Source organism: Apus apus, chromosome 10 (genome assembly GCF_020740795.1).
Source record: "Apus apus isolate bApuApu2 chromosome 10, bApuApu2.pri.cur, whole genome shotgun sequence".
NCBI classification, from domain to species: domain Eukaryota; kingdom Metazoa; phylum Chordata; class Aves; order Apodiformes; family Apodidae; genus Apus; species Apus apus.
In genome coordinates, this window is record NC_067291.1 from 11,459,711 (window position 1) to 11,486,401 (window position 26,691).

At 40.3% G+C, this 26,691-nt stretch overlaps 1 protein-coding gene across 19 annotated transcripts in view; it reads left to right on the top strand.

The window, feature by feature from the left end:
* Positions 1 to 26,691, top strand: part of LOC127388957 (high affinity cAMP-specific and IBMX-insensitive 3',5'-cyclic phosphodiesterase 8A-like) — a 163,798-nt gene that overhangs the window by 131,917 nt on the left and 5,190 nt on the right. For 13 of the 19 annotated variants that reach the window (XR_007890517.1, XR_007890503.1, XR_007890511.1 and 10 more), the window contains exons 13-23: positions 659 to 729; positions 1,364 to 1,528; positions 3,915 to 3,963; positions 4,227 to 4,362; positions 7,056 to 7,254; positions 10,029 to 10,246; positions 11,097 to 11,229; positions 16,706 to 16,870; positions 17,783 to 17,912; positions 18,675 to 18,794; positions 20,367 to 24,976. Coding sequence is in view for 2 of the 19 variants with exons in the window: in XM_051628970.1 (XP_051484930.1) it covers positions 659 to 729; positions 1,364 to 1,528; positions 3,915 to 3,963; positions 4,227 to 4,362; positions 7,056 to 7,254; positions 10,029 to 10,246; positions 11,097 to 11,229; positions 16,706 to 16,870; positions 17,783 to 17,912; positions 18,675 to 18,781 (1,373 nt within the window). In the remaining 17 variants the exon portion in view is untranslated. Of the gene's footprint in view, positions 1 to 658; positions 730 to 1,363; positions 1,529 to 3,914; positions 3,964 to 4,226; positions 4,363 to 7,055; positions 7,255 to 10,028; positions 10,247 to 11,096; positions 11,230 to 16,705; positions 16,871 to 17,782; positions 17,913 to 18,674; positions 20,138 to 20,366; positions 24,977 to 26,691 lie in introns of those variants that run through there. The other 6 variants (XR_007890509.1, XR_007890507.1, XR_007890505.1 and 3 more) reach the window with 6 other exon arrangements.

Consider the following 26,691-nt stretch of genomic DNA (forward strand, 5'->3'; position numbering starts at 1 on the left):
GCTTCATCTTAGGATCTGCTTGCCACTAAGAGTAACAGAGATGTGTCTGCATTTTATAGGTAGCAGGATGTAGTTATCCAGAAAAATTCCATCTTGGCCTTTTCTCTACAGGACCAAAATTGCTAACTGAATTAAAACATTCATTTTTCAATTTCCAATTAATAATAGACTAGAACCTCTGCTGTTTTAATTTGGCATAGCTATCATCACTTCAAAGGAGCTTTGCTGATTTACCTCAGCTTGCAGTCTGACTCATTAGGACTTCTCACCTTGCATCAGGCAGCAAAAGTGGATCTATCCTGTAATAAACTAAGTGCAATAGTTAACTACCTGTGTCTGCCAGTTTATACACACATATATCTGTATAGTCTTTTAACTGAATTTTAAATTTGTCAAAATAAAAAAAAAAAGAAGCCATGATTTTGCCTGTTAGAGCTACTTATCTCTGATCATGGATGTTAGTGGTTTAGGAAGCGTCACTTTGCACCTGTGTGCCCCCAGCATAAGAAGCATGTGTGTGCATTCTGCAATAGCTTGTCTCTGCAGGGCACAGCAGGGTGTGCAGTTCAGAAAATTAATCAAGATTTCTTGCCTGAATCCACCTGTTGTGCCTTGTCACTGAAATTAGGATCCAACTTCTGCTTTGTTTTCCACACAGGCAGCTCACAACGGCGACACTCATCTATGGCCAGGATACATTCCATGACTATTGAAGCACCCATCACCAAGGTAATGTGGACTGTCACTAGCTGTTGTCCCTTGTGCTCTACTGGAATGTTGGGGCACAGCTCCAGTACAGCATCCAGACTGAGGAGCAAAGGAGTGCTGGCCTCTGGTGCAACTTCCACCTGCCCACTGGTGGAGCTCCAAAAAAGCCAGATCTTCTGAACAAAGATCCCCCAAGTCTGCTTAGTAGAGTGCCCTGCATGTGGTTGGCTGTTGCATCACCCTTTTGAAGGACTTCTGCCTATGAGGAGGAGGGACTACAGTTCCTCCTTCTTATGCCTTGTAAACTGCCTTCTGAAACCATTCAAAGATTTGGCAAAAATCAGCTCTTTAATAAACTGAGAGAGGCAAATGGGAGAAGGTTATATTAAATCCATTCAGAGACATTTTGAGACTATGCCTTGAATGGGGAACTGATTAATAAGTCTGCTGTCTTTAAGGCCACAATCTTGTTTCCAGAGTTGGTAGCAAACATCAGTGTTTTATTGATATTCTTTTGGTTTTGATTCTTCTACATGTGGATTGAAGTTGTAGGTCTTGTTTATTTGCTATGAGTTTTGATGTACAGTAATTGATGAGTGTCTCTGTTCTTTCTTAAATAACTTCTAAAATCAAAACATGTCTAATGCTAACACAGGTAATAAACATCATAAATGCTGCCCAAGAAAGCAGTCCCATGCCAGTTGCAGAAGCTTTAGACCGGGTTTTGGAGATTTTAAGAACAACTGAATTGTACTCTCCACAACTGGGGACAAAAGATGAGGATCCACATACAAGTGACCTCGTTGGAGGGTTAATGACAGTAAGTACATACTGCCACAGAGAGCTCTTCATTAATGTTCCAGTGCTTCATTTTCTCACTTGATCTTTATCATCTGACATATACTTTGAATCTACAATGCTAAATTTTCGGGAAAAAATGCACACTTTTTGTGGATTTTTTCCCCCTTAAATTAATAATGTCTCTGTGAAAATGGGAAGAAAATTAACCAGTCCCTTTGAAGCATTAGTTTTTCTAGAAATGGAAAGGAAAACCAATGCGTTTTTCAATGTAATTCATTATAGAAATATGTAGATGAAAGAGGAAGGAAGAAAGATAGCTGGACACTTGAATTTCTTCATTAGGATTAGAATGGCATGTTATGTGGGCTTTTTAGTGTATAGTTTTCAAAAGGATTTCTTGTATATTTCTTGTATATTTGTAGCCCTAGAGACTCACAGAAAGATGAGTGCTTTGTGCTAGAAACATTAAAGTTCATGTATTAAAACGCAATCAGCTCCACAGAAGTCATATTTTAAATAAATAAGGCAAATAAAAGACTGAAGAAGGCATGCAGTATGTTGTTATTTTACAAAAAAAATGGGGACCAGAGGCACTGGAAAAAGAAGCTTTGTACCCAAAGTTGAACAAAGGGCACGTAGCAAAGCAACTGAACTCAGACTTTCAGAGCTTGAAGTCTGACCCTCCTGATAATAACTAGAGAAATGTAGATTGTTTCTGTGCTTTAAGGATATGTGTTCCCACTAGTCTGTAGGTTGCACACAAAAGGCTACCTCAGGAAAAAAACTGATAATGCGCTGGATGCAAAAAGGCTCATAAGATGTGGGCTTTTCAGAGATGTCTCTGGGATTTTATCATTTTGTGCTGTAACTATCAAGACACCTCTGCAGTATCCATCAGAATGTTCAAACAGTTTACATATATTTTTGCCGTTTAAAATACCACAGCAAGTATCTAATCAGGAGAAACATATGAGAGACTTTAAGAATTCCAGTAGAAGAGTTGAATGGTTCATACAGTGTTGAGTTTACTAACTCAGTAGACAAAATATATTGTTAACCTTAACTCTAAAATATAGGAAGAATATTGATACATATGAACAGTAGTGTCTCAAAGTGAATAATTTCCCCTCCTTCAATACATACAGTCCATAAACTCAACTGTTTTCTCCTTTTTGTGGATTGTTGATTCTTATGTACATTTGTATTCTGACTGTTCAGTCCATGATCCCAGAACATGTAGGTAACAATATTGCTAAACACAAAATGCATACAAAAAAATAAGAGAGGCTATTTCTTGGAGCAGTAGAAAAGCTGAGAAAATCCATTTCAGAGCATGAGGCTCTATGGTACAAGTTTCAAAATCATCTGGAAGAAACAGTTTTCCAGTGAAGGGTCAGCTGAAAAAAAACAAACCAAACCAGAATCATATTACTCCATTTTGTGTTCAGAAGTTATGTCTGAGTAGGAGAACAAGTAGTAGGTTATTTGATTTGAACTCTCAAGCAGAATTCGTGATGGGAAGGGCATTTGGAGTTCAAAAATGGATTTGCCAGATACAATTACACCTGCTATTTCAACTAACCTTTGATTCTAAATGATACACAACATCTGATGTCCTAAATATGTGTATCATAGCAGTGCTATTGAAGAGTCACTGAGCCAGTTATATGAGTAGTATTCTGTTCCACAAAACTCCAGACTTATTTACTTACAAATGCAAAAATGAAAATGAGATCTAGCAATTCTTTTAAGTGCAGACAATGCATGTACAGATGTAGCATCCACATTTACTTCTGCTTTGGGTGCATAACATTGTTAGCAAGGTGCATTCAGAAAGGTGTTTTTTTAATAAGTGGTTTATATCATGGGCTAAACATTAATGTGGAGTAACTAACAGCTGTGTACATCAAAAAAAGTAAGCAGGATTTGGGCTACAGCATTTGGGATTATGACCTGAAAAGTAAGTATTAAATATATCATTCTGTTAGTGTTAATCCTTCATCTTAGTTTGCACATCTAGGCATCACACCAGAATTCAGGATAGGAGGCACTGAGTGGAGAATAAACAAGCACATGTTCTTTTTTGATGGAAGGGAAGCCTCAGAGTAATTTGTTGCTCTGCAATCCCAGCAACAAATCACGAGATTCTTATGCTGCTGAGATGACCTGATCTATCAATACTGGGGGGAGAGCAGGAGCATGTCTTGCAGTTCCTCTTCGATTATGAGCTCTATGTAAAACAGGCAAATCTTAAGAGTACACACAAATAAGGGAGAGGCAGCTTTGATGATTATGACAGGTTGCAGTCAGGCTTCTCCAAAGTCATTAAGCTACTATTTGGTGTCATTATCTTATAGACCTTTTGTACTATACCTTGCATTTAACTCTCAGCTTTCATTGAACAGGATGGTTTACGAAGATTGTCAGGGAATGAATACATCTTGTCAGCAAAACGTAAGTTTTAATTTTGTGGTTACTGAGATATTAAAAATATAAACCATGTTAAGAAATATAAGAAACTGAGGAAATGTGATCAGGTGTTCTTTGTATAAGCCTTGTTTGGTTTAGTTTTATTTTTATTTCTAATTACTGCTCTGCAGCATTACTGAGCTTTAGAGAAATGAGAGTTGTCAGGCATTACTACAGAAATCAAAACATGTACATTTCATGAACGTGTATCTCAGGGTTATTAATAGTGCAAATATATTCCTCAACAGAAACTCATCAGGTTTCTGGCAGTTTGATCTCTCCAATCTCCCTCAATGACATACCCCCACGGATAACACAGGCAATGGAAAATGAAGAACACTGGGATTTCGATATCTTTGAACTTGAGGCTGCCACCCATAAAAGGTCAGTAAACTCAAGAGCTCATAAATTGAAGTTGTTGCAAACTGACTTAAATGTCATCCTGTAAGCAGCTTTTTAATTTATCTGCCTGTGATTTTACAATGGAATTACGTTTATTTTCAAAGTCTGATGTTTGAAATTTTCTCATTGTGATTTCTAGTTGTGTATGAACCCACTAGATGTCTTCTGTTTCATCAGACAGTATTTCCTCCAGATTCCCAATGAAGATTTTATATCTTTGATATGGTATAATAACAAAAAAACATAATTTAAAAAGCCTTCCTGTTCTGTTCTCAGTAATAGGAAAGTTCTACAAATCAAATTGTTGTCTCATGGGGATTCAAATTCAAATTGTGACCAACTACACACAGAGTCAACATGCTGGTCTTAATTTGATCATTTGATACAGATCATGTTTGATTTTCTCTCCATGTAATTGGCTAATTTTTATTCCTCAACAGTTTAATACATCTTTTCAGCAGAATTCCCATTGCTTTTCTCTGGGATTAGAGAAAAGTCTGTTTTAAAATCTTGGCAGGCTATGTTTTTTGACAGGATTAAGTGAAGATTATTTACTGATAAAAAGTAGGGCATACCAATTTCTATCACAGAAGTTTTCAAAAGATCAGCAGTTCTGACAGACTGTACTTTGTTAGTAGCAAACACTCCCACTAAGACTGTAAATTGATCTTGTCCTTGTTTTTATTTGCTAATGCCTATCAAAGGCTCTCCTTTAGGTCTAGTTTCATGTATCATGCTTTGTCTTACCCTAAAGCTTCTATAGGGCACTCATTTGGAGGCTAGATCCTGCAACGAATCAAATATCATAAGCCATCATCAAAATCCCAGATCCGTAAGAGCTTTGAAAAGCATTAAAAAACAGTGTCTAAGAAAGATATCAAACATTTAGTTAACATATATGCACTTCATTTTTAGACTATGGTTTTATGAGCTAAAAAAAAGTAGAGAAAATCAGGTTTTTCTTCTTCAAAATTATTTTATTGTAAGTGAAGAAATTTGCATCCAGTTACTTAAGGGTATTTTGCTTTGCTACATTTCTATTACTAATGCAGTGCTATAGATACAGTAATAAACCCCCCCCACACACACACACACAAAACCCCCCCAAAACTGTCAAACCTTGATGTAGTCCATCTGTGTGATTAACAACATTTAATATGCACATTACAGTAATTTAAGAATTAATATCCCAGCCAACATGCTTGTAATCAGTAGATAGGTTTCTCTGTTCTTACTGATGTGGAGAGACCACGAAGGGACAAACAATGTTATTTGTTGCCTGTCCTCATTTTAAAGGTATCAGAATTATGATTGCTTCCTCCTGTGCTTAAATAAAGGCAATTCATTTACTAAGATAATTAAAGTGATCTTCAGTGAATCACAACTATGAATATGTTATTAGTATTGTCTACAAGTCCAAGCAGATGTACAGTAGAAAAGATAATTCATTAAATCTGAGCTCTAGTGTATTACAGTTCCCTGACACTGAAACCTGGAGAGATGTTTGACAGTGCTGGGGGGGGGGGGGGGTTGAGGGGGATTTAACTTTAGGATATTATGATTTGAGTGTATGACACAGTATTGGTGAGTGTTTTTGCCAAAAGATGTACATCCAAGTATAAAAATCTCAGCAACTCCAAATGACCTCACATCACCTGTCAGGTGCAGCTAGAAATCAGGGTGCTTGATGCATCTGGAATCAAGCAGCAAAATGGGATGCCAAAATAAGGGTTTAAGATCGATTTTTAAGAATCCACATTTGAAATTTTTTACCCCTGTACCTGTTCCTCTTAAGCAAAAAATATATTGAACAAGAAAACAGTGGTATTAACAGGATTTGACAAAAGGTTACTGGTCTTAGACTGGATCTTGTTTTCATTGCTCTGTTAAACATATTGCACTTACACAGCTTTCAGATTAGAAATATTCTGTATTGCTGTTCTCATCTTCATTCAACTGCCAGTCGTCTGGGTTTAAATGGTGCAGTTTGACCTGGGAGTCAGCAGGATTTCTGGAATACAGAGATGTTGGCTGTTCTTTTGGAAACAGGTTTCTGCCTGGGTTAGCCGTTAGCCTGAAGGTTCATCTGGCCCTTATAGTCTTCTAAAAATGGCATATTCTGGCCTGGTCCTTTCCTTCCAGAATACCTCCATCTCTCATCCTCTGTTGCATGCAATGTCAATGAGCAGTGCAAGCCTGCAAGGGTGGGTAAAAGAAATGGAGCAGACCTGCAGTGCAAAAAGAATAGTCATTGCAGCATTGTATAGTATAGATATACTTAATCTAACTGTGAATAAGCTAATTTAGGAATCTCTGGCAGCAGCAGGAATACCTTCCTCCTCTCATGCACTGAGTTTAATACTTGTTTTTTTATCTCCTTTTGGCTTCAGTCTTTACCCAACACAGACTGAACCCCAGAATACTGATACATGTAGTAGAGCAGTATAGAGCCTTTTAATATTCCTGAAGTGCCAGGAACTGGCATGATTCTGAGAGTGTGCACGTGCTGGGTAGGCAGAACACTTCTACAGGATTGTAATACTGTAACAAGTACTTATACCTAATCTGACATGTCATTGGTTAAAAATTAGAAAAATAGATTCATACTATTTATGCTAGGTAATATTCTTTCAAGCTAATTTGTTTTAAAACTTTGTGTTTCTTTTTCTCCCCAGGCCTTTGGTTTATCTGGGTCTCAAAATATTTGCTCGCTTTGGAATCTGTGAATTCCTAAACTGTTCAGAATTGACTCTGAGGTCATGGTTACAAGTCATTGAAGCTAACTACCATTCCTCCAACTCCTACCATAATTCTACTCATTCAGCAGATGTACTACATGCCACTGCTTATTTCTTGTGTAAAGAAAGAGTAAAGGTGAGTCCACATTTGTAAGAAACACCACAAGTGGGAAGTACAGGTGCGATCAAAGAAAGATCTCTTGGACAAAAAGATGCCAAGAGCCTAATGTCTGCCTAGTGCCAACCAGCTTAGTAACTCTGAGGTCAAAGAACTGGGCTGCTTTACATGACTTCTGGCATCTCTCTTATAGTGTATGTGGAAGGATGGATACTAATATTGCAGGAAAGAAGCAATTCTTGATGGGAGAACAAGACCTCCTCTTAAAACAAAACTTTTGTGCATCATTAAACTTTCTCAGATAGGTGAGCTAATGACAGAAGTATTTTTGTGATGGTACCTGCCAAATACAGATTCAACGTAATAAATCAGCAACTCTTAGGTAATTTTGCAGAAGACTCCCAGGACAATATAGGCCATAAAATAGGTTTACTGCTTCCAAAGCTGTATCACCCACTGGACAAGATACCCTGAGGCTTAAAAAGACTGCATTGGAGGAGAGCATTGAAAAAGATTACTTGTTGAAGTTCCCTGTATCATAACACCCACTAGCATATTAGTGCCACTGACAACCAGAATAAATGAGAGCAACCTTTGTTCTCACATGCCTAGAGGGCAGACTGGAGAAGGGGAATTATAACAGTGCTTGCATGTGTGTGCAGTGGAGTGGCTGTACATATTTCAGAGTTGAATTTTTGGATAGGAACTCCTACCCTGCATTGCCCTGCCTAAGGATAGTGCTAGTGGTGGGCACCTGGCTTAGACATTTGTGACTGTAAACAAGCTTCTCACAGCTCATTAAAACTGTAGTAAGTCCCTTAACCAGGAGCTGCAGCTCATTAGTGTGCTCTCCAAAGGCTGACTTACAAGTATTATATGCCAAGTGGGAATAGAACTTCACTGGATATTTTCAGCCCCTGATTTGCTAGAGGTGTAGTTGGTCTTCCTGAGAATATCTATGAAAAACAGACAAGATCTGGACTCATTTCAATGCCAGGGAAGCATAACTACCTTCTCCTTTCCCAGAATGTTATTTCCATTCCTCTGTAGGCATAGGAAGAGAAAAAATATTGCAGCAGAAGAAGAAGGAGCAGAATTAAAGTTCAAAATTCTCTCTTTATCTTTTCAAAGTTACAACCCAACAGCTTTTGTGTTGTCCAGAGTTCAACCTAACCTAAATACAGAAGGCCAGATTCTGCCATTCAAATTCACACTGAGAGGATTTTTTTCAGTAAATGGATCTTGGATCTTGCCTGGGAAAATGTTCTGGCTCCCAAATTGAAGCAGTGTTCTTAGAATAATTTCCAGTTCTTAGAATAATTTCCACTTCTGTGCCACAGGATTTAAGATGACCAAATTAGAACCCCTGACCTGAAGTCGGGGGTAGAGGTGTTGCAAATCCCTGTGAAGTTTGTTATGTCAGACTCAGGAAATAAGCATGAGATACAATACTGTGTCCTGCAGGTTAAGTATTCTCCAGTTTCTGGCCACTTTCCACCTGCACAGGTCCTTCTCAGCCAGACTGAGCACTCACTGGTCAGTATGGCCCTCTGAAGAGAACCTGTTCTAAAAATCTTTCTCTCCTAACTTCATACCACAAAAACAGAATCCTATGAACAGCAGCTGAAATAAAGAAGAAGCTACCACATAGCAGATAGTATTTCAGCCAATGCTACCTATGAAGCTAGAGTAGAAATAATTCTTTGCCTTTTCTTGTCCACAAGACCCTCTTAAAAGTCCTCAGTGAATAATATTGTAGCTCCATCACCGACAAGTCACTGCATTTATTTCAGGAGGTGTAGAGTAGGGATTGTCTTTTCAACTACCAAGTCTAACCATTCTGAATGGTACAGTCAAAGTCAGTAGAGAATGTGGACCTTAAATTCAAACTAATTGAAATAGAAATTATCTGCTGTGCTCCCAGATTAAACTGGGAACATTGCTACTCTTGTGTATCTTTCATTTCATTAAAATTTTGAATATAATTGTTTTGTATCTGTGATCCTTCACAAAAAGCCCAGCATATGTATACAATATATTTCTGAGATGCTTGGTTCTTTTTGTCCTTCATGCTATGAATACAATATTAAAACCTTAAAATTCAAATAAATAGCTTTGTCTTTCATTATAGAGGAGATACACTGATTATTACTTTAGTTATAAGTAGACATAAGTCATGGAGAGCAGCATGCAAAGAGAATCAGAATCTGATACAGAAAGTATAGATCATTGTCATGCAGTTTTTCCATGGATGTAAACCATCAAGTATGCTTCACAGAATTCTTATTAGCTGTAGCCCCAGGACACTGTTATTATAGGACTAGATGCATGGGAAACATTCCTTACAGGTTGTTAACCTAGCCAGCATGTAAGTCGAATGTGACTAGGACACACAAGGTTTCCAAAAGAAATTAAGGGATCTGGTGGAAATAGAATATATTTTAGCAGTATTAGTGTTTTTTTGCCAAGGCAAATACCTAACTCCAAGTGAAGGTGGTTTCTGTGTTATTAGAAAACACAAACTAATTTATTACTTTGCATTTGTTTAATTTGATGTGGCTTGTAAGAGGTGTGGCTAAGGCAAAATTCAAAAGGCACAAAAGGGCAAAAAAACTCCTGCAGTGTTCAGTGAAGCTTACAGTGAATTTTCCATTGCTCTTGTGTAGAACATCTGACCCTTACTGATCTGCAGATTTCTGGCTTTTATTTCTCAGCGACTTGGCTTAATCTTATGAACAGAGTAGGGTTCCTAATGAGTCTGCCAGGAAAACTAAGCATCCTTCTGTTTTCAGCAAACTTTGGATCCGATTGATGAGGTTGCTGCACTCATTGCTGCCACAGTCCATGACGTGGATCACCCAGGAAGAACAAATTCATTCCTGTGCAATGCTGGCAGTGAGCTAGCAATTCTCTACAATGACACAGCAGTGCTGGAGAGCCATCATGCTGCCTTGGCTTTCCAGCTCACCACCCGGGATGACAAATGCAATATATTTAAAAACATGGAGAGGTAAGCTTCAAACCCAAGGTCCTTGTCTGCCCAGTAACATCTGTCAGCTTTCTTCTGTGTAACATAAGAAAATGTAAACAGGCATCCTAGAGGAGGGCAGTGCCTTGTGGATAACTGTCTGTAGCCCTTGTGGAAGTTTGCTTCTAAAACAGTAGACTTCTTCTACCTGTCCTGCCTAGATGTAGGAGTAATCCCATGGTTCCAATTCCTCCTGTGGATAAAAAGGCAGACCCTATCTAAGGAACTTAGGGTAGCTCCTAATGTTAGCAAGTCTAGAAGAATAATTTTGTACCATTGGATGTAGAGGACAAGCTATGGCTGAATGGGTAGATGTTTGTTGGGCAGAACATGGATAGAAGTAGCCACAGAGCATCAGTCAAAAATGAAATTACTTGTTGCAACAGGAAGGATACTGAAGAACCTGTTCTTCTTCCAGCCCTAGAAAAGGCATTTAGGGTGAGGATGTGACCATGGCCTTAGCTCTTTCAAGGTACAGCAGAAAAGTATTGCTGAAAACTTGGCTGGACTATGAGCCACTACCAAGTGTCTGTGCTAAAAGCCTTGGGAACACGCCAGTGTGGCATGTCCTGGCAGCCCTCTTGAGTAGCTGGTACCTCTGCTTCTCACCTGCTCTTTCGTTGTTTCTCCTAGAGATCCAGTCATTCCTCCAGCATGCCAAAGGGTACTTCATCCAGTAGAGATGTAGCTGCCCAAGCCTTAATTAATGTTCTTTGTCCCCCCAACACCTCTCTTCAATGGAAATGGTCTCTATCATTTTTGTTAGTCCTGTTTTAGCAAGCAGCTCTTTGTGAACTAGCCAGCATTCTTAATTGTTTCCTTCTTTGAACAGGAATGAGTATCGAACCCTTCGCCAAGCCATTATTGACATGGTCTTAGCAACAGAAATGACAAAGCACTTTGAGCATGTCAACAAGTTTGTCAACAGCATTAATAAACCCTTGGCAGCACTAGAAGAAAATGGGGTAAGCAACACTTAAAATGACTAGGCAGAGACTGGGAAACTTTGGCAGCAGGAAATCCCCACATGGTATTCTCAGAAAGCTCAGAAATGTGGAGAGAGACTAGAAACATGTCTTTCATCTCTGGGTTTGAATGTCCTTCTGCTTAGCATGGTCGTCACATATTTTGAGGATGAGTGGAACTCACTTGGATGCTATTAATATTGTCATGCTAGGAAGTTGTACTTGGGATCAGAAGCCTGGGTTGTACATTTTCCTGTTAAAAATGCCATTTTGATGAACCCGGTCACTTGCATGGAGAGAGTGCTAGCAGCAAGTCCTGGCATTGTTGGCCATTTTTGCAAAGAGGCCAAGATTTGCCTCAGAATAGCAGCTGAATTACTCCCTCACTGACAAGGGGAACTGCTGGTGGAGCAGCACAAGGGCAGGTATATTGACTGCCATATGGTATGTTCTCGGGAAATGAGGGCCCTCAGCCTTCAGCGCTGCCTGGCAGCATTCATGGGGTTTCTGTCTACTTTCTTCTTTAATCTTTAAAATAGATGATGGTGGCATTGTGTATCATATAGACATAATCAATAGCCATCTGGAACCCCATGGACACAATGAAATTGCCTGTTAAGAACTCATTCTGAAAAACCACACTAGTCTCAATAACAGCTTCAATCAGCAGTTTTGCTGCCAGTAAGAGCAGTGTATAATTTTGTTGGAATGGTTTTTGTGAAAAGAAGATTTTCAGAAATAGTTATAACAAAGTTTGCATTGGTGGCAACATCTTGCAGGAGCTGTAATAGTTTTCTGCATTTTCTTACCATGTTTTTTAGAAAGCCACATTTATGACTGTTGTGTGAAATGGGGGTAAAGTCTTGTTATTATCTGAAGGTGGGAGAGGAGCAGATCTCGTTCTTTCACCCATCAGAGGCAGATTGGACCTTAATTGGAGACCAGAGTATTGTCTACAGGTTTATATGCTAGAGTTAACTTTGTTCTTGGCACCCAGCAATGCTAACGAGAACTGTGTAAATGTGAAGCCAAAGAACCAGTAGGATACTGGTTTGACTGACTAAACTAAGGGAAAGGCTGTTAAATCTGTGGCTATGAAATATTTTTCCCAGACAACTTCATGGTGCAGAATATGGCTTAAAGTCACAGACAGACTAATACTGTTTATTTTTGTGGGTGCTGTATTGGACCTTGTGTAATAATGAAGATCACTGCCCAGGACATATCTCCACTTTGTTACAATTGCCTATTCCCTGCTACCAGAACTTGGAGACGACCAGAATTAGTTTATGTACACATTTGTCCTCAGATCATTCAATAGCTGAGCCATAACAAAGGTTTAGCACAGTTGGTCTCCTATTAAAAATAAAGGAAGGATGGTGGTAAAAAGAGGCTTAAATTCTACATTTATTGTCAAAGCTTACCAAGTGACAGAACCACCACCACCTTCTTTTCAGCCTGTCTCCATTTATATGCATGTGTTACGATGAAGTCAGCCTTCAGTTGTATAATCAGATTCTGTTTTTCACAGACTGTGCTCTAACTTCAAAGCCCTTTCACTGCCCACTGTCATGTGCTGCTTTCAGTTCTCACCCACTGTTTGTACTCCTTGGCTTCTCACTAGCTCTGTCTCTCTTCCTCCTCCATTTTCCAGCACTAGCTTCCTCCCTCAACAAGTCTCTTCTTTTTCAGCCTTCCTCCCCTCTTCTAGTTTTGTTTGCTTGCCAGTCTCCACTCTCCTTCACAGTTCTCAAGACTTCTGTGCTACTCTGTTCCTTTTCTTCACCTTTTTTGCATTCAAATCAGGCAACAACCTCCTTTTCCTTGCTGCTGTTCTTCTGCAGGTTTTGTTTCCTGCAAGGGCAGGAGAGACTCTTAGCTACAAACCTGCTGGATAGTGCCTGGTCCAGCACAGCTAAGAACGATAGTTGCAGGGAGAGTCCTGATCAGTCCCAGGCTCCAGCAATCCCTATTGAGTCTGTACAAACCACAGCTTCTTTCTCTAAAATTTGTAACTCATCCAGCAGATTTTCACAGGGGTGGTGACTGGTTTACCCCAAAACCATCCCTCCAACTAAATTCCAGGTCCTCACTCATAAAGATGTGAGGGTATTAAAAAAGAGAAAAACAGCAATAATTTAACTTCAGCATGAAAAGCTTATTTCCCCAAAACTCATATTTAGAAGCCACGACAACATTTTTAACTGCAGTTTTTAGGGAGGAAAAAAATCTTTGCCTGAGGCAGACACCTGGTGGGGAAACTTAAACCAAACAATTTAAATTGGCAGTTAGGAATGGTATTAAACAAAATCTTTTAATTGGAAGTGTCAGCCTGCAGCCTAGTCTGCAACCATAGTTGTAGATGATCAAGCTGTTTCATTGTAGCCTCTTTTAAAAAACATATAGAAGTACTAATTTATGATTGGGGAATCTTCCACAGAAATAGTTTTGCTTAGAACACTTACAAGAAATAACACACACTAATACATTTATTTGAATGCCTGGTGGACATAGTTTAATAAAAACGTAAGGCCAGTAAACTGGATGGTAAATTGTGAGGCTAAGCATTTCTCTGCTCAGTTCCTTGATTGTAACAAATTAAGACAAGAAGGAGGAGCAATTCTTGGTAGATTACAAGCAAGTGAGCTAGCCAGGAAAGGCCAGAGCCCTTCGCTGTCTGTGCACAATAGTCTGCAGATGAAGGAGCTTCTTGGCAGCTCCTTTTCATCCCAGTGTTACCATGCTGCATCCCTGCTCACCCTCAGTGTAGTCAGGCATGTAGGTTTGCTAAAGGACTTACTCTCTCAGAACTCCTGAGAAACAGCTTATAGCTCTTGAAAACCTGCAGGGATGCAGCTGGGCAGCCCCTCTGGGTGGGCGCAGCGACTCAGCATAGGAGGGGAAGTGATATGGAGGGGAACCCAGGAGCTGCTGCTGCTGCTGCATGTGCTGCACCACCCTGCTGAGCTGGTGGGGTGTGTCACTCTCTTGGGCACCTGGTCCTGCCGAGGGCTGTGTACTGGCCAGGCTTAGTGCCCTTTCTTGCAGCCCCAAGAACTGGGGTGCAGCAGTTTTTTGAGCATCCATCCAGAGAGCCAAACTCCTCTTCTTGCTTATTGTGGAGAGCTGAATAGCTATTGCTGCTGAAGAATAGGGCTTTGACCTGACCCACAGTCAAAACAGTAAAAACAAATACAGTGAAATATAAAAAACAAAGAAAAGTTTAATTGTGCCCTGGAGCCCTGAAGGTTGCAGGAAAATAATCTGCCCCACAGGGCGTTTGTGATTCATGGCAAATTATGCCCAAGGATGGGAAGAAAGACAAAGGCTATATAATTTGTATTGAAAACAAGAAGCAAAATATTTTCCTTCTTTTGGTTGTGAGTTTCTCCCTTCAGCAAGTTCCTATTAAAAAGCCTATAGTGTGTGAGTGGGTAAACCCAGTCATTTGCTGTGCTTGTTACTAGCAGAACAACACTGCCAGATCCTCTTTCAAGTCTGGTTGTATATCTGGTTGCAGCGGCAGCCTGTGTTTCCTGGCCTGGTTTCCAGCCATGGTGGTGACTCAGTGTAGTGTTTGCAGGCTGAGCTGCCAACCCTGTGTTCCAAATGGGACAGTTCCACTGTTGTTTTTTTTTTATTTATTATTTTTATACATATTTGTTCAAAGAGCCATGCTGAGAAGCTGCTCTGTTTGCTTCCTTTTTTCTTTTGTTTCATAAACTGAAAAAAATCCTTTCCAGCTCCAGCATCCTTTATCCTCCCATTTCCCTTCATGATGTCACCTAGGCCTATGACAGGAAGACAACATCTGACATGCAGAGACACCTCTGCACTCTGAGCAGGATGCTGGGACTGAGCACAGTTAGCACATTTTATTCCCAAGACATCCGCATCCAGCAAGTAGAACTATGCCCTTGGTTTGAACAGATCACGGAAGCAAACATCCTTTCTTGATTCCTGGTGGTTTACCTACTAGGATATTCTCTACTGTCCTTAACTGAATGATCTCTAATAATTTTCCATGCTTAATTTTTACACACTGCTCAGGTTTCTGGAGCTTCCATCACTTTACTTTGGCCTTCTGTTACGTAATTTTACCATGCATTTGGAGACATTTGCACCTCTCTCTTCTTTCCTCTGTGTTTTCCCTTCCACCTCTCTAAAAATGAGAGGAAGTAATTGCTTTGGGAGTCTTATTTCAGTAGGAACTGTGGAGCTTATGTTTCTGAGCCAGTATGCTACCAAATAAGAATTTTTTTATTATTGTCAATTTCTTCCTTCAGGAAGAACTTTCTTCTGGAAAATATGTCCTAATAAAACATTGGAATGTTTCTGCTGCTTTGTATCTCCCTTTTTATACTGCAGGAACTGGTGGCACATGATGATGATGATTATAATTATTATTATTACTGTTGCATCTTCACTGTTCTGAGTATAGACCAAGACCTTGTTAGGTGTCAGAGATACAGTATATATAGTATATTCCTTGCTTCAAAGAGTTTCTATTCTGAGTAGACAGTGTAAATTTCTGTACCTACCCATACCCAGAGGGTCAAGTAATAATGTTGTACTTATAGGTAGTTTTTAAAATATATTTTAATCCTGAAACTCTGTCCTTTGGAAACTTACTTCATCAGAGCTCCACAGAAAATAGCTTTTAATCTGGATCATTGGAGTCTTTTCTCATATTAACTGGATACTGGTTCCAAATATAGAGTATCATTGACGTGCTTAGATATGCAGCCTGGGAACCAAATATAAGCTGTGTGTGGGCTGAAAACTTTCCTAGACTTGCAGAGGAAAGATGAGGCTGTTTGGAAGCATGTTTCTAATATATGGCTTTAATACTGATAAACTCTCAGAAAGCAAAATTCCCAGTCAGGTCAGAGACTGACTGACTAACATGGCTCCAGTGGAAGAGAATGAGGAGCCTGCCTGGAAGGCAGTGTGTGATCTGACTCTGCTAATAGCAGCAGTGCTGTCTGAAAGATTGATGCTTATGCTGATGAGGTTTGCCTGCAGAGGGTGGCCGTGCATCTTGGGTCAGTCCTCCTTTTTAAACCAGCTATTCCACTCTCAATGTGCAAGTCCATTAATCCTTGGATTTCAGCAGAGAATTACATTTTTCTGCTTACACAGTTCTCATCACTTTGTGTGTAGTGATGAATGGATCCTCTCCACACTTTTAAGGAGGCATATAAGGCATAGAGGGATTAGATTACTTGCCCAAAGATGTCTGAGAGATCTGTCACAAAGACAGTGACTGAATCCAGAAACTGGAATTCAGTGCTAGTTCAGAGCTGTGGCTGACATTCATAATCCCCCTATAAATTTGGTTGGACATCAAATATGGTAGCCAGCAGTAGGACTGATCCCTGGAGGATCTACTGAAAGTATTCGCAAGGCACAAAGCTTGTGAGTAAACACACAGAGCTCTTGCTAATGGATTGCTTTTCATTCTTAAATGTTACAGAATAATGGTGATGGAGATTCAATCAAAACTGTTCTCACATCTCCTGAAAATCGTATCCTTATCAAGCGCATGTTGATAAAGTGTGCTGACATTTCCAATCCATGCAGACCCATAGAGCAGTGCATAGAGTGGGCTGGACGCATCTCTGAGGAGTACTTTGCACAGGTAAGGTGTCTAAAATGGGCTGCTGAAATTGCAGGTGAGCATCTCTTTAAAAGGGAAGAGAAGGGTGGGTGCACTGCCAGTGTCCCAGAACTCCTAAAGCTGCATTACGTAACATGAAAAATAACTATTTTATTTTAAATTATGAGATATAACTCATGCTGATACAAGACAAGATGTCTTCAGACAAACACTGACAATTTCTGCAGTACAGTTCGTGAAAAATTTAAGCTTTCAAGTTGTTCAGTTTGGAGCTGGGCTTTTTTGCATTTTGTCTGCAAATGCCTTCCCATCACAAGAGGCACAGGAAGGGTGCCTTCTGTGCACATGTGCTCACTGTGCCTGAAGAATAAGATCTTCAGGTCCTGGTGTTAGCACAGGAACAGCACACACTCCAAGAAATGCTCTAAGACCTTAGCAGACTGTGCTGAAGAAAGATTTCACGAAGATGAGGAAAAAGAGAGGGTAGAGTTATTTTTAACATATGATAAACTAAATATTGTAATTGGGACTTGGTATCTCAAGGGGGGGGAAGAGGATAAAAAAATATACTTTGCCATCTCTTGAGTTGTACAGGATGTCACTTCGATCAGAGACTGAGAAAGGCATCCCTCAGGTCTGAGGCAGTCATAACTGCCAGTAATGTGTGAAGTTACTCAGGGTCAGCTTTGTGCGTAGATGCGGAAGGTAAATGTATCACTTTGTGAGAAACACTGGAAGGCACTAGTTGTCTGCTGTTTGGCTGAAACCTAGATGAGGTGCTTAAGATGAATCTGCTGCTGCTTCAGGTTTATTAAGGTTCCTGTGTTTATTCAGCAGTTGTATGCTCTAGTCAGTGCCAAAAAATCTGCTGCTAAAAGAAACTCATTAGCAGAACGTGTCTTAGATGAATAATCACAAGAGTGTTTCTTGCAGACTGATGAAGAAAAGAGACAAGGTTTACCTGTTGTGATGCCAGTTTTTGACAGAAATACTTGCAGCATCCCCAAATCCCAAATATCATTCATCGATTACTTCATCACTGATATGTTTGATGCCTGGGATGGTAAGCAAAACTCCACTCTGTTTCCTGACAATAAGGCTTTTTTTGAACGTTTGAAACTATGGTGATATAAAATTGCTTTCTTATGGCTTCTAAAGAAAATGGGAGAAAAGGGAAGATTTCTGCAGTTCAAGTAAGCTAAGCTTCATTATTGTTTGGAAGTATTTTGATACTGCTGCCAGCCGCTCTTGTGGCTACTCCTTCATATACTAGATTCAAGCAATGTTTAGCATTCTTCATTTTAAACTTGCTTCTCTGTAAATGGGGAACAGAACATACTCTCCTTGATAGCACTTGGGGCACAGTCATTTTGTCCATGTTAGTATCAGTTATTCTTCAAGAGAAATTTCTGCAGTCTGGAAACTGCTTGAGGGAGCAGCTGTTTCCCTCCAAGTGCTGCCTCCGTGGTAAAAGTGGTCAGAAATGTGACTCTCCCAAATGCCAGAGCATGGCATGTGACTGAGATTCGATGGAGTCGAATAATTATAGGCATAATAGCTATGCCCCTCCTGGAAAACTGGGTCCCTTTGCTGGGACTTGCAATACCAGTGTTAAATAGATTTACAGAAGAGTTCTCAGTGGCCTGAGTGATACCTGAGTGATGAGAGCTGTAACAGCCAAAAACATTTCAAGTATCAGTATGACAGATTTAAGCTTTCCTACTTAGCACAGTTGTCCAGACATTTCAAGTGATATTTAAGCAGACAGAATCATGTGACTGTTTCAATTCTGCAAACTAAATTCACTCTGCCCTTTCTTCCCTAGCATTTGCAGACCTGCCAAATTTGATGCAGCATCTGGATAACAACTTTAAATACTGGAAAGGACTAGATGAAAGAAAGCTGCGGAGCCTTCGACCACCACCAGAATAGCAATTAGAGCATGGTGTGTAATTTACTAACCAGATGCATATTTATTCAAGCTCACTTTTATTCATGTGATTTCAGATTTGTTTTGGTCTCTTCAGTATTACAGTAAGGGTAGCCCATGCGCTTGGGGAACTTTCAAATTCAAGAGAACATGAGGTCAGCAGTTGACTTCCACAGACCACCATATGTGGACTCCAATTAAATAAGCCTGTCAAGTGGAATTACACTGGATTGCTGCAGTACTTGTACTGAAGAGGGTTTATTAGTGAACATATTTTTGTGATATCTTCATACCAGTACGTGAAGCTGGAAGACCTTGAAGAATCCTCATAAAAAGGACATTCACTAGAAGATTTTAATTCTCAATCCTGCAAGTGAAAAAGAAATATCTATTAATAGAGACTCACAGCTTTTATGAGAAAGCAACATGCTTTTTATAAGCACTTAAGACAGTTACATAGAACAATCAGACATTTAAAATGCAACTCTCTATGAAGGAATTTTTGATCTATGAAAAATAGATGTACTCTATTTTTTCACATCACAGAAGGTGCAATCATTCGCTTCTGAGCACTACTGAAAGTGAGTTCTCTTTAAGAAATTTAGTAGCAAATGTAAAAAATAACACAAGAATTTTTGAGGTTGATCGTTAGCATCTATGATTAAAATGATATGTTTTATTTATTTTGTTAGATGTTCAATATTTTCTATGAATTTATAAATACTTAAAAGCCAAAGCCAACTTTAGATGCATTACAAATTTACATGATTCATACTCATTAATATACATTTAATTAATGTACAGACCTTTTATTTTCATAATGCAAATACAAAATACTATACAATAATACATTTTTATTGCACTGTAAGGATAGATGTGTATGTTTAAATATTGTCTGATTTATGTTAATTAAAATAAGTTTTATTGAAAAGGTCTCACTTGAGAATAGTAGAATAAACAAGAAATGTATCCTGTCTGAGCACCAGAACTGCAGTAGTTCTCCCACAAACCAGTGATGACCACCTCATCTTTCCTTGGCTACAAAAACAATAATAGGTTGGAACGTTTTGTTTTCTCCCATGAAATTTTATTACTGAATTCCCTGTCAAAGTCTGCCTTATTTTATATAGTATTTCTACAAAGCATTCTGCAGCATATATGAAGAGGTAACACTAAACATCTGATGAATTTCAACATTTTATAGCCTATGTATTTTCCTCTGCCATGAAAGAAACAGAACATAAAACCACCAACAAAAACCTTCTACTCAAGAAGTTTGTAAAGGCTGTGTACCTTCACAATTTGAATGAAACCTTCATAGCAAACACCAGAAAATAATAAAATGTATATTTTAAGAAGTGTTAAAGTCCTAGCCATTTCATTTGAAATGTGTATTTACTTTGTAGTTTGCAAACTAACGGATACATGAAATTCATTTAAAAATAACTAAGATGCTTGGTGTCTGGGGAAGGGAAGAGTTGAGGGGGTTGGACTGGCAAATGGGTGATGAAAGGTGGTATATGGCTGGCAAGCCCCTATGTTTGTGACCTTGGCAAGCCCATCAAATCCTGTGTGTCCTTGGTCAAGTCTCTTCACAGCTACAAGTCACTTATTTGACTGAAGGACTAGCAGAGTATCCCATCAGCCTTCCTGGCAGGCAGAAACGGACTCCAAAAGCACTGAAAGAATTGCTGACTGTTGTCAGTGCAGAGGAAATTGGCTTTAGAGACTTTTTGAACAATTCCTGAAGAAGCACAAATAGAGAAGTTCAGGGACTGCAGCAGTAGGAGCCTTAAAACAGGTAAGAAAGGAACAGGTGACCTGTTGTTACCTGTTTCTGTGTTCCTCCTTCATCTCCAAGCTGATGAGACTCCTGGGCCACCACCACTTGTAGCTCACTACTGTTCTGCGTTTGTGTCATGCCTTTTGCCAGTGCTGTCCTTATCTTGCTTGTGTGCTTTCTCTTCCTACATAGTATGTGGGTTATATGCTGTCAGGGCAGGGAGTTCCTGTCCCAGTTCCCTTTAGTTGATCAATGAGTGTACATTGCCTAACCCCATGGGGCTCAGATCCTGCCCAGGAGTGCCCAGACCATACCACTGTCTCAGTGACAATGGCAGGACAGAGGGCATGGGGTCCTTGTTGATCTTCCAGGCGTTCTACAGTTGAAGCTGAAGGAGCAGATATATTTTCCATTGAAAGCTGAAGAAGTCAAGTATCCTATTTTCAAAAGGAATGTACAAGGAGAGGGAGAATGGGCTGCCAGGCATGTTTTCCTGGCAACGTTAGGCTGTGTTTCTGCATCCATGCACTGATTGTAATCAGCTGTTAATTTGCCACCTGGCATTAATCTCTTCTATTGCATGCAGGCTCCTGTGCCTAGTTCAAGGAAAACCTGCTCTGGCTCCATCAGAGGGAAGCTGCATCACACCATCAGTATCTCCTCCGTTTACCTGCTGCAAAAAGGGTAGGAGAGGAAAAGTACCAGCATATGGGTCCAAAGAACGTCTGCAGGAAGGGGATAAAACTATTTTAGTAATAGTAACTATAGTTAATATTCTGGGTTGTATTAATGAATGGTAAAACTAGTTAATCTGCTCTAAAAATGCCTGGTGCATCATCACTGAGAAGATGTGATCAATATGATTAATGCCCTGAAATTATTATCCCTGCATCTTTAATGCCATTACTTGAAGTGTAGAGCTGTGCTTGCTAATCAACCCTCTGTATCAGCCAGATTTATGTCCATATTGGTGTACAATAATTTCAGTTAACATAAAACACTGATTTGGAGCCACGGAATGCAGCTCTGTTCATTTCATTGTCCATCTCAATGTCGCTGTTGCCAGGGACAGATTATAATTAAATCCTGGAGCTGCCATTCCCGATACTCACCTGAGATCTTTCCCACCGAGCTCCTCTCTACAAGCTGCAGCCCTTCAGCCTTCAGTGCAGCAGGAGGCTGTGCAGGATCAGAGGGGCTGATTCCAGGCTGCTGCCTGCAGCAGGCAGGGCCTTGCTGTGAAGCAGTAATAGCTCTAATGTGATACTCATCACTCCCCTATTCAAATGTCTTTGGATCCTATTGCAAATTCTTCAGCCATTCCAGATCCCTTTTCTTTCTTCTCTAAGATTGCATAGCAATGTCACATGCCCTGTGCTCTGAACCTATTCCAGTTTAGTGTCTCTTCCCATGCTTTTTGAACTGTCACTCAGTGATGGAGCTTTGCACGGACAGCAAGCATGGCTTTACTGATGGTCCTTCACCATAGAAGGAATAAACTGAAAGAGTATGATTGAAATTATTTCCCATTTCAAACAGGCTGGTAGTCTTCTACAGTGCCTACACTTTTCATTTGTTCTTGCTTTAATGTTAATACAGGAATAAATTGCAATGTAGACATTATGAAGGAGAGGTCCTTTATGCACCTCCAGGGTTTTAATCTTAAAAGCTTTGAGTTTTAAAACTGAGTAAGGTTCAGCAATTCAGTATTAAAATGCCCATTCAGAATTATTTGCTCTATTTTCTATGCTGCATATTTTCAATCAGATAATACTGCTGCTAAACCTGGGTATCACTTTAGTTGCTTCCAGGTGAGTATAAACTTTTATGATCTGTTAAAAAAATGTTGGCTCCTCAGCAAATTACCTTAGATGAGTATCTTGATCCCTTCAAGGGATACAGAAACAGTTCTGGGTAATGATTGCTTATTCTTACAAAAGGAGAAAGCAAACAGGTGTTGTGCACAGCTACCTTGTCACAGGTCTGAAGATAGCTTTCATATGATTTTCCTAATGGCTATATATAAATTAAAGATCATCTGAAATTGGATGAATGCTTTGGTTTTGTTGCAGGGCTTTTTGCTGCAGCTGTCTCTGCTGGTCTCAGTGGAGACATCATTGAGAAAATGTGTCATGAGCAGGAAGGAACTGAAGCAATGACAAAGCCATTCCTATATAAAAGAGAAGAAAGGATAATAAAATTAAATATCTACTAATCTCTTACAGGATGCTCAGCAACACCACAGAGAAACTGTTGTCAGTTGTGCCCTGCTATGAGACCAGAAGGGTTTGAGTCACGACTGTGTGAGGGGCACTTTGAAATGAAATCTCAGAGCTCTTCCCGAACTTCAAAACAAATAATCTCTCTGGTGACATGTGATGTCATGCCTCCAAGGTACAGTGGTCCCAGGGGTGCTCATTAAACGATAGCCGGATAGATGGCATTTCATCCTGACATGATGTTTGAATGCAGAAAATGAGCTTTTAAATTACTGCCATGTCCCTCTGCAGCCTGTACTGCTGGTTCAGAACACAGGGGATGTCCAGGTGCTTAAGCTGTTTTTTGTTCTGCTGAAGCTATGGCTCTGTGGGCAAAGGACTTATGTCTTGTAACTCCACTGAATGCTTTCTCCCAGTGCCTGCTCTGAATGTTACTAGGGCTGTGTCTCATGTCTTCCTATTTTTTCCTTTTTTAGCATCTTTAAGAATCTCCTCCCACACTTCCCATGCAAACCTCAGTGAAATGAGCTTTGCAACCCTGCAAAGCTTTGTGTTAGCATCCTCTTTAACAAGCAAGGGAACTCAAAAAAGACCAGAGGACCCAGAGCCACTATCAGAATGGGTTTGAGGCTTCAAAGCATATAAGTCCTGGACATTCAAAGCCCTGCCTGTGGTTTAACAGTAAGTCTTTCTCAGGCCAGGAAACAATCTCTGGTCTTCTAAGGTTCCACTTTTCCCCTCTTACCTTCTTTGTTGTCTCTTTTTCTTGTGATCCTATTTGCTAGGAGTCCTTCCCTTAGCTTCCACTGACTGTGTATCTCCCTCAGACACACAGCTGTAACATCATGCCTTTCAAACTGACTCTTGCTGCTTATAACAACTTCTACCTCAAGAACATTTTCTGATTCAACCTGAAGTGAGCCTGGAAAGATACCCTGTAATGGCTGAAAGCCTTACACTGGTATCCACAGACAGAAGAATACAAAACCATAGGTAACTAGAACAGCTTATGAGCACTGCATTGCTACTGCATGCATGTGACTATGTATGCAAGGTCTTTTATATTGTACTCCCACATGCAAACTGAAGCCTAGGAGTGTTCACAGGCACTTCTGCCTTTGACGTTATGTTAGCAAATACAAGCAGCTGTGGGCACTTGTTGAAATGTGACTCGCCCTTTTCTTGGTTTGCTTGCTCCCCCCCTCGAGTGGCAAGAGTCATTGCTAGAGCTAAAACTAATCTTAGTTCAGCCCACAGTAATTAACACTACTTCATCCTCTAGTCACATTCATTTCTCTTGAGGTAGTGAAATAGCACAGCAACAATCACAGTTTCAGAGAGGAAGTGAAAAAGGTGATTGCCTGGTTTTGAAATGAAAGGAGAAATTTAGCCAGTGTGTAATTACTCAAGTGAGAATTTGGCCCTGTCTGTCTTTAATACTCCAAAGTGGTGTTTGATGTAAATCCTTCCCTAGAATTCATTACATTAGCTCTCAGCTCAACCTGAGCATGCTGAGTGCCAAGTTCTGTGTGCAGCACATTTTATATCCGAGTGGAATGATGTCATCCTGGTGCTCCTGCAGCTCCCTAGCTCCTTGAGAAGCTTTGTGTTCAGCCTAAAGATGAAATGGAATATGTTTAATGAGATTTCCATGGAATTTGCTGCCTGGAATGAGTGAGGAATATTGCATTGCACCTCCAGCAAGACTTGTCCCTTTTTGCCCAAAAAAAAAAAAAAAAGGAGTTGTTATATTGCTTGTAATATTTTTCTTCACAGAAAATGCAGTTTTTCCTTTACAGATCCTGAAGTGCTTCACAGACCACAGAGCCCTTTCACGGGTGGTAAAGGAAGCTGCAGGAAAACACAGTGGCTTGTTGGTGTCACCCTGTGGGAAGTCCTGGCCTAGCCCTGGGGGCTGCCAGGCTGCTGCTGCTGAGGGCTCTGGGTTGAACCATGCTGACTTTCAAACAGAGTGGGAAGAGAGATGCAGAAAGCAGGTGCTTTCCTAACAGTTTGTCCCTGCCCCTTTACAGAGATGCTGATCAGAGCTCCTCAGAAGCCAGAAATCCGTCCTCCCTCACCACTTTGTCCTGACCTCAGTAAGAATTCCCAGGAGTGCCATCAGCGTGTGCACACGGAGTCCCAGCGCCTGTCCCAGAGGTGGGCGGTGCCAGCTATTTCAGACACTGTTTACGGTAAGACAGGCTGCAGTGATACAGCATGAATGCAAGGGCTGAGGAGCAGGCAAGCAGCCCAGCCACCCCGCTGAGACTGGGCTGGGAATGGCACGCATAACACAGCTTTTGGGGATGGTTAAGGAGAAAAACTCCAGTTGCAGGAATAGACAGTTTTCAGGACATCATGAGCAGAATGAAATTCTCATCATCGTGCCACCAAGCCCTAAAAGTGAGCAGCCTCTCTCAGCCCCTGAAAATCCGTGCTGGCAGACCCAGTGCAAATGTGCTGTTCCTGTTAGGGCAGATCTCTGACAAGCCAAGGTCAGAAAGCAGAAAGTTTTAGCTGCTCTGTCATGCCAGGCACAAAAAAAGGAAACAAAAACCTTGTTTTAAAATAACCTGTTTTAAATAAACAAGTGTTCTCTGAACAACATCAGAGTACATACCTAGCAATACTTGTTAAGTAAATATCAGTGACATATTTAAGTCTGGCTCAGTATGTCTTAGCAAAGTGGTGTTTGTTGCTTTTATTGCAGCAAGAGTCAGCAGTGTTTCTAGAAGGTGGTCTGAAAAAATGGATTTCTGGTAATTTTTTTCCCCACTTAGCATTCCCCAGAGAAACATCTGCCCACCAGTAGCCCCACCTCAGGACTTTAAAAGTAAATGCACTGATTTCAAGTGAAATTACAATTCACTTTCAGTGGCGTAGTTCAGTTCACAATCTGCCCCTTAGGTGTTATTTTTTTACCCACAGATCCACCTCTTAGATAATTTTAAGCTTTCTGAAGGAAGTCTGCCCACCCACTGCTTGCACATACACAGTCACATTATTATAGTAGTGCCTGAAACGCCACAGTACCGTGGCTGAGCCAAGTTCAGTCTTATTCCCACCTCGTCTGATAAACTGCTCCCTGGGCTTAGATTTTCTTCAGTTTGATCCCAAAGCTGTGAGCACAGAGAGCTGCCACATACAGGCCTGTTCTGCACAGCTTCCAACAGAGCTGGACCAGTGTCAGACAAGACATACCAGCAATATGCATAAAAGCCACTGAGGACCTAGTGGGCATCTCACAGCCTACAGGTGATGGTTGCTTTTCCATGTGCAGCAAAAGAAAACAAGTGATGTCAAATTCTAGTTTAAACAGATCTTTGTATGTGTATATGTATTTTTGTCTGTCTATCCTTTCACCTTTCGGCTTATTTACCTTAACATACGGACAGAGGAATGCAAAGCAAGAGCACAGGTTCTAACAATGAGGATGCTGAAACTGAAATTCTCCAGCAGGAAAAAAAGGTTTTATTTTATATCTGACGGGCTGTGAGAAAGTTAGGCTGCTTCTTAAGTCTCCTTTCCTATATGTCAATACAAGTAATCTCTTAGGGCATGCTCAGAAATTTTGGGCTTAATAAATCATCTCTGTAGACCATGTCCTTCCATGTATGGGAAGCAACATGACCTTCTTCTCCCTGCCTTTGTGGAGTTTTGGGGAGGGGGAAAGGTTGTGCTCTGCAGGACCCAAGGGGAAAACTGCCATTCATAAATCAGGCTTGAGCTACCCCAAAGTCAGGCAATTGAAGCCATGGTGAGACTCTGCAGGGAAAAAATGTCAGCTAGACTTCTATCTGTATGCCATGGCATCACAGATCGATACTATGACTTCTTTCTCTTCTTGAAAGCTTTCATGTTGGAGGAATCAAAGCCCCCTGCCTCCCCTTCCCAAATTGCCTCCAGT